Source organism: Rana temporaria, chromosome 1, assembly GCF_905171775.1.
Source record: "Rana temporaria chromosome 1, aRanTem1.1, whole genome shotgun sequence".
Classification (NCBI taxonomy): Eukaryota; Metazoa; Chordata; class Amphibia; order Anura; family Ranidae; genus Rana; species Rana temporaria.
Genome location: NC_053489.1, coordinates 152,496,714 through 152,510,700, shown reverse-complemented (window position 1 = coordinate 152,510,700; position 13,987 = coordinate 152,496,714). Strand labels below are relative to the sequence as shown.

The window sequence follows — 13,987 nt, the reverse complement described above, 5'->3', positions numbered from 1 at the left end:
TGTTAAGGAGGTCCACTAGTGAACTCCTTCCTGTGTCTTAACAGTAAGGTCTATCAAGGAAGTAATTAAGTTTTTTTTATACAAGTACTGACACTGAGATAAGGGCTGTGTAGGATAAATAGAAAGCCTTTTTATTTCTGAAAAATAAGTACATTAATGCTATATTGGTACATAGGTGAGCTGGAACTTCAGAACAAAAAAAGTCAACGTAGCCTTTAAAGGTTTAGTTGCACACATTTGCAAATGCATGTGTAAGCTGCAGGCCTCGTCGAGGCATGCCTTGACGGGGCCTGCAGCTTACACATGCATTTGCAAATGTGTGCAACTAAACCTCTGTTTTTAACGCACACAGTTAGACAGGTGAATTTGGTTGGTTGCTGATTGGTCGGTAAGTTTGAGCCTGGATATTCTATGTTTTTGTATGAAGCTCAGTGTACTGTGGTTTCTCCTCCCACCGGCTCCTATGCAGCTGAGAACAGAGGGAATGTGATCACTTATAAAAAAGGGACAAAGGGTATTTATAATTTTTTTTATATTTATACAAAAATGTTTTGCCTTTCATTTCTATTTTAAACTAAATGGATTGTTTTACAAGGAGATAGTTTATAATAATTTTAATTTCTATTTTAAACTGAATAGGCTGTTTTACAATTTGAGAGTCACTTTAACTTATGGAAGGACAGCTCTGCATTTTCCCAAAATTTAGATTAGCTGTGATCAGCATTTGCTATATAGATCAGGGGTCTCTATAATTTCTAAACAAAGGGCCGGTTTACCGTCCTTCAAACTATAGGAGAGCCGGATCGATGGCCAGCGGGAGTGGAAATTTTTCTGGCATGAGTAGGAGTAAACATCACCACATTTGGTATTAGATTGGGAGGAATAGTGCCCCATCTTTAGTAATATAGGGAGTAATTGTGCTCCATTATTGGTGTCAGTAGAAGAAATGGTGCCCCATTGTTGGTGTTAGATGTCAGAATAGTGTCTCATATCAGTGGGAGGATTAGTGCCCCAAGGGCCGGAAAAAGGCAACGAAAGAGCCGTATCCGGGCTCCCGGGCCGCAGTTTGGAGACCCCTGATATAGATGATTCATTTACAGCTGAGACTTAGTTCTATTCTTGTGTGAATGTTCACCGACTTTGTAACAAGTAGATAAAATGGTGTTTATTTTGAAGATTACAGGAAACTGCTATACTGTAGTTTGAAATTGTCACATAAAGCTGCAACTGAATATGAATAGCTCAAGTACCTTTGATTTGTGTAGCCACTTCCATTTACATTACTTGTTACGAGGCCTGTGATCAATACATGAAAAGTAGGAAAGACTATTGACTGTACTGTAAAATGACTGAGAAACTATTCTTATACAATTTGGTCATGCAACCCCCAGCATCAGAACAAATATGTCTGTTAGATTGTGGTACGTACATGCTTGTGCTTATGGAAATAGAAGGAGGATCACATAGCAAACGTCTCCAAGGGAGAAAATAGTTATAAGCCCTGTACACACAACCCAAAATCTTGTCAGGAAAAAAAAGTTTTTCCTGACGAGATTCTTGGCAAGATTCTCTTGCCGGCCGAGTGTACACACGGGCCATTCAAAAGAACCGCCGTTCTTTTGAATGGCACGAACGCGGTGACGTCATCGACTACGACGAGCATGCGCTCGTCACATTCGATGCCGTCGCCACCATCTTGCTACACCCTACCTATGCCTTGGAAGCTACCGCACATGCGTCAAAGTCATTTCGAGCATGCCCGGGTTTCCATGGCGGGTTTCCATGGCGACAGGTAAGTATACAGTCTCAAAGTATACAGACGCTCAGGTTTCTCGGCAGGAAAACACTGCCGAGAATCACAATGAGAAAATAGAGAGCAGGTTCTCTATTTTTCTCGTCTAGATTCTGAGCAGTTTTCTTGATGAGAAACCTCAAAGCCTCGTACACATGCACGGTTTACTCGGCAGAAAACCGTGCGTGTGTACAAGGCTAAGGGCTAGGAACAGGTCAGGCAATACTTCCCAAATATAAACAACCAGATCCGGTGACTTTTTTCAGAAGTCTGTAGGCATCATTTTATACTATTGTACATTATTCGATGCGGCACCACAAATATTTACCTGAACCCCCACCTGCTAGATAATCAGTTTTATTCTATAGAACACTTTGTCAAGCTTTCATATAAAATGTTCCAGTCAAAAACGGGCAAGCAGTGTTCTTTTCTGCTCTGTTCCAAAGAGTTAAGCCTCATACACACGATCGGATTTCAAGGGCGTTGGCTGTGAACTTGTTATGCATACAGTTTTTCACCCAACATTCACGAAACAACGTGGTTTTTCTGCTCTTTAGCGCCACCCTTTGGGCAACTTCTGCTAATGTTGTCTTATGGTTAGCATTGGTTCGGAGCCTGCGTGTTTGTACTTTGGATTTGAGTCTGATGGATTTATGTACACACGATCGGATAATCGGATGGAACACATTTGTTGTCCGACAATTCAAGAGCATGGCCATCCAACATTTGTTGTTGGAAATTCCGACAACAATTGTCCAATGAAGCATACAGACGGTCCGACAAAACTCTTCCATCACACAATTGTCGGAATATCCAATCGTGTGTATGGGCTTTAGAATTTTTGTTCAAATCTACACTGGGGTTGATTTACGGAAACTAGAGAGTGAAAAATCTTGTGCAGTTCTTCATAGAATCCAATTAGCTGCAGGGATGATGATTTTCAAAGCTTAACCACTTCCCGACGGCCGTACGACTTTGTACGGCCGCAGAGTGGCTCTACATCTCTGGGAGGCCATGTTTTTACGGCCTGCGCGCGCAGCCAGCGGCGCGGGCGCGCGTCCGGCGGAGGCGCGCGCGCGCTCGCCGCATCGCTGAGATGCCGATGCGAGTGCCTGGCGGCCACGATGTCCGCCAGGGACTCGCGATCGGCGGCTACAGGGACAAGACGTGGAGCTCTGTGTGTAAACACAGAGCTCCACGTCCTGTCAGGGGAGAGAGGAGACGGATCTGTGTCCCTTGTACATAGGGACACAGCATCGGTCACCTCCCCCAGTCACCCCCCTTCCCCCACAGTTAGTAACACAATTCAGGGTACACATTAACCCCTTCCTCACCCCCTAGTGTTAACCCCTTCAATGCCAGTCACATTTATACAGTAATTAGTGCATATTTATTGCACTGATCGCTGTATAAATGTGAATGGCGCCAAAAATGTGTCAAAAGTGTCCGATGTCTTCGCCATAATGTCGCAGTCACGAAAAAAAATGCTGATCGCCGCCATTAGTAGTAAAAAAAAAAAATAAAAAAATAATTCTGTCCTCTATTTTGTAAGCGCAATAACTTTTGCGCAAACCAGACGCTTCTTGCGATTTTTTTTTTTTTTTTAACAAAAATATGTAGAATAATACATATCGCCTAGACTGAGAAAAAATTATTTTTTTTAAAAAAATTGGGCAATTTATTATAGTAACAAGTAAAAAATATTGTTTTTTTTTCAAAATTGTCGCTCTATTTTTGTTTATAGCGCAAAAAATAAAAACCGCAGAGGTGATCAAATACCACCAAAATAAAGCTCTATTTGTGGGGAAAAAAGGACGTCAATTTTGTTTGGGAGCCACATCGCATGACCGCGCAATTGTTAGTTAAAGCGACACAGTGCCGGAAGCTGAAATTTCACCTGGTCAGGAAGGGGTATATGTGCCCAGTAAGGAAGTGGTTAAATGAACAAGCTGAAGTTAGAAGCTGATTGGCTACCATGCACAGCTGCATCTGATTTTGCCCTTTTCAGATTTAGTAAATACATTCCCCATCTCTTAAACTAAAATCTAAAATAAAGTTGCCCCTGCAAAGAAGAAGTGTTTGATATACACTATATTATTACAAGTATTGGGACGCCTGTCACATGAACTTTAATGGCATCCCAGTCTTAGTCATAGGGTTTAGTATTGAGTTGGTCCACCCTTTGCAGCTTTAACAGCTTCAACTCCTCTGGGAAAGTTGTCCACAAGGTTTAGGAGTGTGTCTATGGGAATGTTTGACCATTCTTCCAGAAGCACATCTCTGAGGTCCGACCTGTCGAGGAACTTGTCATAAATGAAACATTGTTTTCCTCGACGAGTTCCTTGTCAGGCTTGTGGAGAAACTTGACAAGCTTTCTTTGCGTACACACTGTCAAGACCAAATCTCCTCGTTCTCAAACGCGGTGACATACAACACATACAATGGCAGGGGAAGTTCGATTCCACTGGCACAACCCTTGGGGCTGCTTTTGCTAATCTCATGTTACTGCGTGCTAAGTAAAAGTTTGGTAAAAGACTATTTGCACTTTTCAGACTGTTAGGCCCCATACACACGATAGAATCCATCCGCTGAAAAATCCCAGCGAATGGGTTTCAGCGGATAGATCCTATGGTGTGTACACTCCAGCGGATCTGTTTCCGCGGATATTTATCCCCTGGGATGGATTCCAGCAGATAAATATTTGCTGACATGCTAAACAAATCTATCCGCTGGAATCCATCCCAACGGATGGATCCGCTGGTCTGTATAGACTCACCGGATCCATCCGTCCGAAGGGATCCCCCGCATGCGTCGTAATGATTCGACGCATGCGTGGAATTCCTTATATGACAGCGTCGCGCACGTCGCCGCGTCATAATCGCGTCGACGGCGCGACACGTCATCGCCAGAGGATTTCGGCGCGGATTTCAATGCGATGGTGAGTACACTCCATCGCATGGAAATCCGCTGAAATCCTCGAGAGGATTTATCCGCGGAAACGGTCCACTGGACCGTATTCGCGGATAAATCCTCTCGTGTGTATGGGGCCTTACAGCGTGACAAATGTGCTATTTCCATTACAAACACTACTTTTACAGAAGGTGCGCTCCCGTCTCATACTTTATTCTGAGCATGCACGGGTTTCTTAGCATACACACGAACGTGTTTCTTGTCGAAAACCAGCCCGACGAGGAAATTGAGACTCCCGTTGAGGAAAAAGGGAACTTGTTCTCTTTTTTCTCGTTGAGTTCCTCGACAGTTTTCTCGATGAAAAACATACACACAAGCGCTTTCCTCTGCAAAAAAGCTCTGCCACCAAGTTTCTTGATGGATTCTGTCGAGGAAAACGGTTGTGTGTACGAGGCCTGACTGGCAGAACCACCTGGTGAAACACAAGCCTAGAAAGAGAAAATGCAAGCAGCCACCACATCAAAGGAATTGTAAGCTGAAATGTATTATATTTTTGTTGATGGGTTTATATACTCTTTCACTGTGTAGATCAAAGGACAGTCTTTTTCACATAAAAGAACCAGTCTAAATACTTCACACCAATATTTAATGTACAGTATTTACCGGTATTACAAAAAATACAAACACTTCACAGGAACCGCTGTTTGCTCTTTTGAAAAAAGGTGGAAAATGGTTGTCAAAATGCTAGCTGTTCCCAGCTTTTGCAGCAGTGATGGTGTGTGTGTATAAGAGGGTGGTCCTGCATTAACAAGGTATTCTTAATGTATTTAGGTTTAGTGTTTTTGGGTGTATGAGCTTTGCTCAAGATCTTCAACTAATTAAAATGTCCCTATATTATTTAGAGGTACGTATATAGGGCCATGAATTTGCTCTGGGCTTCACATATGTAGTGTACATTCGCATCAGTCCCTGCCCTCAAGGAGCTTACAATCTAAGGTCCCTAAATCACATTCATACATGTCTTTGGAGGATGAGAGGAAAGTGGAGTACCCGGAGGAATCCCATACAGGCACATGGAGAACATGCAAACTCCAGGCAGGTAGTGTTGCGGCTGGGATTCAAACTGGCAACCCCAGTGCTACCAGGCGGAAGTGCTAACCACTTAGTCACCGTGCTGCCCAAGGCACTCGATGGATATATTACTGTTACATAGTTACATAGTAGGGGAGGTTGAAAAAAGACATAAGTCCAATCTATGTGTGTGATTATAGGTCAGTATTACATTGTATATCCCTGTATGTTGTGATCGTTCAGGTGCTTATCTAATCGTTTTTTTTTTAATTATCAAGGCTCCTTGCTGATACCACCGCCTGTGGAAGAGAATTCCACATCCTAACCACTCCTACAGTAAACAACCCTTTACACAGTTTAAGATTAAACCACTTTTTTTCTAATTTTAGTGAATGGCCATGTGTCTTATTAAATTCCTTTTTGCAGAAAACTTTTATCCCTATTGTGGGGTCACAAATACAGTATTTGTATATTGAAATCATATTCCCTCTCAAGTATCTCCTCTCCAGAGAGAACAAGTTCAGTGCTCGTAACCTTTACTCATAACTAAGGTCCTCCAGTCCCTTTATTAGCTTTGTTGCTCTTCAATGGACTCTCTCCAGTTCCAGCACATCCTTCCTGAGGACTGGTGCCCAGAAATGGACGGCATATTCCAGGTGCGGCCGGACCAGAGTCTAAATGTAACTTTGGGCTGCGAAAAAGTATTTATCTGCTTTTTAATTTGAATAGCAGACATTTCCACGAGCTTGCAGGTCATTTCTGATTTCATATATATCACTGCCTGGAAAACCAGCGCACCTAGCCACAAGCTGATCTGTCCCAAACTCTCAGTATTAGTCCATTACTGGGATGAACAGCCTAAGGCCTCATACACACAATAGGTTAACCAGAGGACAGCGGTCTGATGGACCGTTTTCATCGGTCAAAACCGATCGTGTGTGGGCCCCATAAGTTATTTAACCAAAAAAAAGCCAACTTGCTTTAAATTGGATTCCTAACCGATAGGTCAAAGCCGATCGTTAGTAGGCACAACCATTGGTTAAAAATCCACGCATGTTCAGAATCAAGTCGACGCATGCTTGGAAGCATTGAAGTTCGTTTTTTTCAGCACGTCGTTGTGTTTTACGTCACCGCGTTCTGACACGATCGTTTTTTTAACCGATGGTGTGTAGGCGCGACGGACCATCAGTCAGCTTCATCGGTTAACCGATGACAACGGTCCTTCAGATCGTTCTCATCGGATGGTCTGATCGTGTGTACGTGGCTTTACTCTTGGTTTCATGAAAAGATACCAGAAGTTCGAGGTTGTATTCAAGCCAGAGGTGTGCTTTAATAGGGCATTGCAACATGAGCTAACCTATAACAACTTATATAATAGGAAGAATGCATCTTTTGCTGCAAAGTCAATCAACCATAGCTGTTGCTACATTTTTTATTTAATAAGCCTGAAAGTAGGGTTGACCTCTACCACTTTTTTTGCTGGTTGTCTATTTAACGACAACAGGTCCTACTAGACATCTACCATGCTTTTTTTTATTTCAGTGATAGATTTTAATTTGTATCCAGGGATGGCAATGACAAATGAGTTTATAAGCCCAGTAATAATGTTATATTTCAATAACATAGGAGGCCTTCCAAGTCAGCTGTTAATGTGTATGATTAATATGAAAAGTTGCTGTATTAATTTGTATTTCATATTTTGAACAAAGTGCATGAAAAATGATAAAACTGGAAAGAATCATTGAGTCAACCGGGTAACAGATATGTAAAACCTAAACATTAAAATAAATCTATTTTCCATTTTGACCTCAGAACCTCTTCAATTAATTACTAAAATCTATATACATAGCAGGCAGGGGAAATCAATTATGTATCTAGCAGGATTTTAGCATTGCTTTTTCCATTTCTCCCAACAACAAACACTAATGGGGGCTATTCATCACAGTCTCCTACCTGTAAATACAGTAAAAAGAAACTTGTAAATGGTAATAACCTTACTTGTCACAGCAAATGAGAGAATGAAACCACTAAAATTAAGAGCCGGTTCTCACTGGGGCGACTCCTCAGGCGATAGAACCGTTCTAATAGGAGCGACGCAAAAAAACGTAGAAAAAGGTTCTTGTATGACTTCGGGGGCGGCTCGGGGCGACCTGCATTGACTTCTATACAGAGGTCATTTTGCAGGTCGCCTCTGAAGTCGTCTTCAGGACGCCTTGCGGAGTCGCACCCGAAGTCGTGCCGCCTAAGTGTGAACCGGCTCTAACTGGCGTTTGTTTTTATATCATGAAGGGAGGGTCATTGAATAGTATCACGTTTAACTGACAAGCCAGTGGGGTAACTGATTTGGATCATTATATACTTGCTTTGCTACTGCCTTGAGGACTGTGTTGGCAAATTGATCTTGTCTTGTGTGCTGAGATCAGGGCTCAAGTCCTACGGGAACGCGTGGGAACGGAGTTCCTGCACTTTTTTTACAGCAGGAACGCAGTTCCCTTTGCAGAACTAGAGCAGCCGAGCCACCCGAGCCAATCCTTCACTGGGCGGCGATGCCTCACTGTCAGGGGCAGGCGAACCTTAGTAATCTTTTATGTTACTGGCTGCTTCCTGTATATGTATTCATCGGGTAGTGTGCGGGTATTCCGTCACTTCCTCGATGGCGCAATGTCTCCTGGAAGATTTTGTCATTGTTCCCAGGAGACATTGCGGAGGTCTGCCGCGAGTTATCGTGGGATTTAGAAAGAATTTGCTTAAAAAAAAAAAAAAACATGAGCTTTAGTAATTATGCATATGAGCGTATCATTTTTTATTTTTTTTGGTGGGGGAGTGGATCTTGGGTGGGAGTTCCCACACTTTTTTCCCCAGGACTTGACCCCTGGCTGAGATGTGTATTTAGTGGTAACATTTTACCAATCATATTAACTACTTTCAAGCAAACCTTTTATTAGGGAAATATGGGGGCTGCCATTGTCACATTCTGAAAATGCTAGTTACCTGGCTGTTATGCTGACCCTCTTTCTTTAAATGTTCTTTTTTACTAACTTTAAAAAAGCATGTCATTTGGGAAGATTAAAAAACCTTACCTGCATACTTTTTTCCAAGTCATTCTAAAGGCTCGTACACACAATCAGATTATCCAACGGGAATTGTGTGATGACAGGCTGCTGTCGGAAAATCCAACCGTTTGTATGCTCCATCGCACAATTGTTGTCGGATTTTCCGCCAACTAATGTGGGATAGCATGCTTTAAAATTAAAATTGTCTGCCAACAAATGTGTGTTGTCGGAATATCCGATCATTGTACACAAGTCTTTCGGACAAAACTCCAAAGTACAAACGTATGCTCAGAAGCAATGCTAATCATAATCATAAAGGGTGGCGCTAAAGAGGTGAAAAACCACGTTGTTTAGTTTGTTGGCCGACAATTCTTTGACGTTTGTATGCAATACAAGTTCTTGGCCAACGCCCTTTGGACAAAAGTCCTACACTTTGTTAACTATGCAACTATGGTGATGCTAGCACCATTATTGTAAAAATCCTCTTTACATAATCAGTTAAAGTGGTTATAAAGCCTAAAAAAGTTTTAACGTAATGCACTTCTCAACTCCCCATACTTACCTGAGCACTCATTCGATCCAGCACTGTGCCTGTCTGCAGCAGCTCGCTTACTTCAATTCACTTCAACATTATTGATCAAAGCCAATGACAAGGAAGCGTCACTATAGACACAGGCAGCGGGGCTCAGGAGCGAGCCCACACTCACCAGAGTGAATAAGCCAGAAACAGGCGGGAGGGGGGGCTGAGAAGAGCAGGTTTGCAGCCACTCTGTGCAATTACATTGTCCAGAGCTGGTAAGTATAACATGTTATTTTTTTTTTTTTTTTTACATTTACTTTTTTACATTTAACCACTTCAGCCCCGGAGGATTTGGCTGCTCAATGAATGGGCCACTTTTTGCGATTCGGCACTGCGTCGATTTAACTGACAATTGCGCAGTCTTGCGGCTTGGCTCCTAAACAAAATTGACATCCTTTTTTTACCACAAATAGAGCTTTCTTTTGGTGGTATTTTATCACCTCTGAGGTTTTTTTTTGTGCTATAAACAAAAAAAGCGTAAATTTTTAAAAATAAGCAATATTTTGTACTTTTTGCTATTTTTTTTTTAAAAATGCTAATTTTTTCCCAGTTTAGGCCGATATGTATTCTTCTACATATTTTTGATAAAAAACATTGCAATAAGCGTTTATTGATTGGTTTGCGCAAAAGTTATAGCGTCTACAAAATAGGGGATCGTTTTATGGCATTTTTATTAATATTTTTTTTTTTACTAGTAATGGCGGCGATCAGCGATTTTTATCGTAACTGCGACATTATGGCGGACACATCGGACACTTTTGACGCAATTTTAGGACCATTCACATTTATACAGTGATCAGTGCTATAAAAATGCACTGATTACTGTATACATGTGACTGGCAGGGAAGGGGTTAAGCACTAGGGGGCTAGGAAGGGGTTAAGTGTTTTTTAGGGAGTGATTCTAACTGGGTGGGGGCGGGGCTTACTGTGACACGACACTGATCACTGCTCCCAATGAGAGGGAGCAGACGATCAGTGTCCTGTTATTAGGCAGAACAGGGAGATGCCTTGTTTACACTAGCCTCTCCCCGTTTTGCCGCTCCATGACACAATCGCGGGACACCGGCGGACATCAAGTCCGTGGGTCCCGCAGGCACGGTCACGTATATACGTATATATATACGTTATATCACGTATATATACGTTACTTTGCATCGCCGTGCCATTCTGCCGACGTAAATGTACAGGGGCTGGTGGGCAAGCCGTTAATTTTATCATAGTGGCATAGCAACGCTAAAATCAAAACAGAAAACTGTATCAAGCTCAATCTAGTCTAATAGTGAGTTTTTAACGTTGTTCCAGAAGAAAGCAAAACAAGTCTCTGGTAAACCTGGTAAACCTGCTAACAATATATCACCTCAGTAGAAAACAATACATTTTTGATCATATGATCAGAAAAATGTCCTTCATCAATTACTCTACCAATGAATCCCATTTAAATGACTGTATATTTGTGGCCATAACCTTTGATTTTAGAAGAGTGTTCTAGATTCTGATCACTATGGCACTAAAGAAAACCTTTCTTTGCTGATCTAACAGTTATGTCTCTAAAAGTCAATGGAGATGTCGCCTTGTCACGTCATTAGGGGAGATATCTAATCAGACTGATCTTTTAGAATACCTATAATTAGAACGATTAGAGCTCATCAAAAGCAAGTATTTTCTACAATACATGTATTTTAATCCTTGTGAAGTGTCCACTAAATCTAACTACATTACTGATAGCCTGTCAGTTCCCATCCCAGATAGGTTGGGAAGCTATAGATCTATCAGTGACTGTGTATTTGTATATTGACATCAATATTCTAAGCAGCAAATCTACTTACTTAAAAGGTTTTTCCCCTGTATGAGTACGGATGTGGTTGTTTAATGTAGTAGCACCAGCAAACGCCCTGCCACAGTATCCGCACTTGAAAGGTCGATCGCTGGAGTGGGTGACGACATGATTCCTTAATTCTGATGGTTGGGAAAAGGATTGGGAACAGTGCCCACACTGGTAAGGCCTAAAAGATAGAAAGACACAGTAAGGCTGCATGTTCAAAGTGTGACTTCAATCCCCTCCACGTAATCTACTGTATATAATTTGCAAGGATTTCCACAGATGTATCCATTTTTTTTAACAAAGAATTGCTGCTTGAGTCAATGTATCTTTTCTAATACTGATTTCTGATTGGGAGAGTCAACCCTTATTATGACCACCTGTTGAAATGTCAGTATTGTAACAAGGAAATCTGCAGCATCTTCATGCCTTTAGAAGTGGTTAAGTATAAGACGATCTCACTAAAAAATAAAGTGATTCTAAAGCCCAAACGTTTTTTACCTTAATGCATTCCTTGCATTAAGGTAATAAGTGTTTAGTCATCAGCACCCCCCCCCCCCCTTTTACTTACCTGAGTCCTCATTCGATCCAGCGCTGTGCACATCTGAAGCTCTTCTCTCCCTTCATTTCCAGGTCTCGCTGGCTTTGCTGGGCCTTCGGGTGGTGTCAATCAAAGTGACGAGGGAGCGTGGGACGGGGCAGAGTCCCGCTGTCTGTGTCAATGGATGCAGCAGCGGGACTCGACAGCGAGCACCCATGAGTGCCCCCATGGAAAACGGCTTCCCATGGGGGCACTGGACAGAGATGAGGAGCCAGAACGCCGGCGAGGGACCTGTGAAGGCGAGGTTTTGGAATTGCACAGAGCAGGTATATATAAACATGTTTGTTATGTTTTATTTTTTTACCTTTATGCTTTAAAGCGGAAGTTCAGTCAAACACTAACTATATATAAATGTAGTCTTACCCTCATTGTAAGTCTTTTCTATCTATCCTATGATGGAAATATCTGTATACTTACTTATTCTGAGTGCGCCCCAGTCCGGTCACATGATCTCTCCAGCGGCCGGTCTCAGTGAAGAGGAGAGATCGCCGACAACAGCTGCATAGACTGGGCGATGACATCACCAATGGAATCACTATAGGTCATTCATTGTCAGCTGACCTTCCTCTAAGGAAGGTAAGTAAGTAAGATCTTTCCCTTCACAGGGTAGATAGAATAGGCTGGGGGGGGGGGGGCTTGAGTAGATTTAATTATAGTTGGTGTTTGACTGAACTTTCCCTTTAAATCCCTTTTGTAGGGGAAGCCTTGACATTTTGTGCACCAAACTATGGTCATTAGTTAAAGGGGAGTTCCAGCCTTCTTTTATGTTTATTAAAAGTCAGCAGTTACAAAAAGCATAGCTGCTGGCTTTTAATAAACATACACTTACCTGCTCCTCTGTCCAGCGATGTGATGTTCAGAGCTCCGCCCCTCTCCCCCCTCTCCACCAGTGCCTCCATCCTTACTGTGGGCACCCGGCCATGACAGCTTTCGGCTTCACGGCCGGGCACTCACTGCGCATGCGTGAGTGGCGCTGCGCTACCTGATTGGACAGGCGATCGCCTGGGACCTGTCACGTGTCCCAGGCGATCGCCTACAGGGAGGCGATATGACGTATTACCTAAGCGGTCCATGGGTTTTAGTAGGCTTCGACCACACAGTTACCAGCAGGTTGGATAAACTAGATCAGGGTTCTCCAAACTATGATCCTCCAGCTGTTATGGAACACCACGTCCCATGAGACATTGAAAAACTCTGACATTCACAGACAAGACTAGGCATGATGAAAATTGTAGTTCCTGAACACCTGGAGGGCCATAGTTTGGAGACCCCTGAACTAGATGATTGAATAGGCAACTACTGACCTGCTGAATATTTGCTACCTTGGGCTGCAGCCTGTATAGCCCAACTCAATATCAATCAAGTCTAAAAAAAAAAGCATACTTTTTCACTTATCATTGTACTGTTTTATTAGGCAATTGGCTCTATTCACAGAGAATAATTTTTTATTTAATTTTTTTTTTTTAGCTGAGTCAAATGAAGCCTAAATTAAAAATGTGAAATAAGCCTTAGGTGTGTAAAATTCTTCGAGGATTAGTAGTTCTTATTTACTCTTACTGTTTTCTCAGTGGTTAAAATGAATAAATATTATGTACTTACAAGGTTTTAAGTCTCTTATTTAATAGCCCTGCTCTGAAGATTTGATTCCTCGGGGCTGATGATTTTAATCACCTAGTTGATTAAAAGCCTTTCACTAATGGCCAAGACTCACGTTATTTCTCATTTAAGATTTTGTAATGTCTGTCTTCTGTTCTTAATTCTGTTAAGGTAATGTTCTCATTTTAATAAATAGAGCATGTTGCTAATATTGAGCAGATTGTTTATAATTGCATTTAGGTGCCCACAATGGAAAATAACTTAGCTGCACACTGAGATAAAGAGGTGGTGCTGGCAGCAGCACAGGGACCAGGGCCAAGACTTAACCTTCCATCTGGATGCGCTAAGGTTTTTCTCTGTATCACAAAACTTTCATTCTACTGAGTTTATGGAAAACTCAATATGCATATTTAGAAAAAATCTAAATATCAGGCTATCAATTCTGTGCAAAATATAGTACTATTTATTTTATTTAGTATAGTTTTGTAGACATGTAACCTCATCAGCCTGGTTTTATTAGCTATAATATGCTGAAATGTTTTATGTGTCAATATAGCAAACTTTT

The 13,987-nt window shown here is 41.9% G+C and overlaps 1 protein-coding gene across 1 annotated transcript in view; it reads right to left on the bottom strand.

Annotated features, from left to right (window-relative positions):
* The window catches only part of PRDM6 (PR/SET domain 6), a 184,243-nt gene that overhangs the window by 12,740 nt on the left and 157,516 nt on the right, over nucleotides 1–13,987 (bottom strand). The window contains exon 7 of the mRNA XM_040344333.1: nucleotides 11,233–11,409. Within this exon, the coding sequence (XP_040200267.1) occupies nucleotides 11,233–11,409 (177 nt within the window). The remainder of the gene's footprint in view (nucleotides 1–11,232; nucleotides 11,410–13,987) is intronic.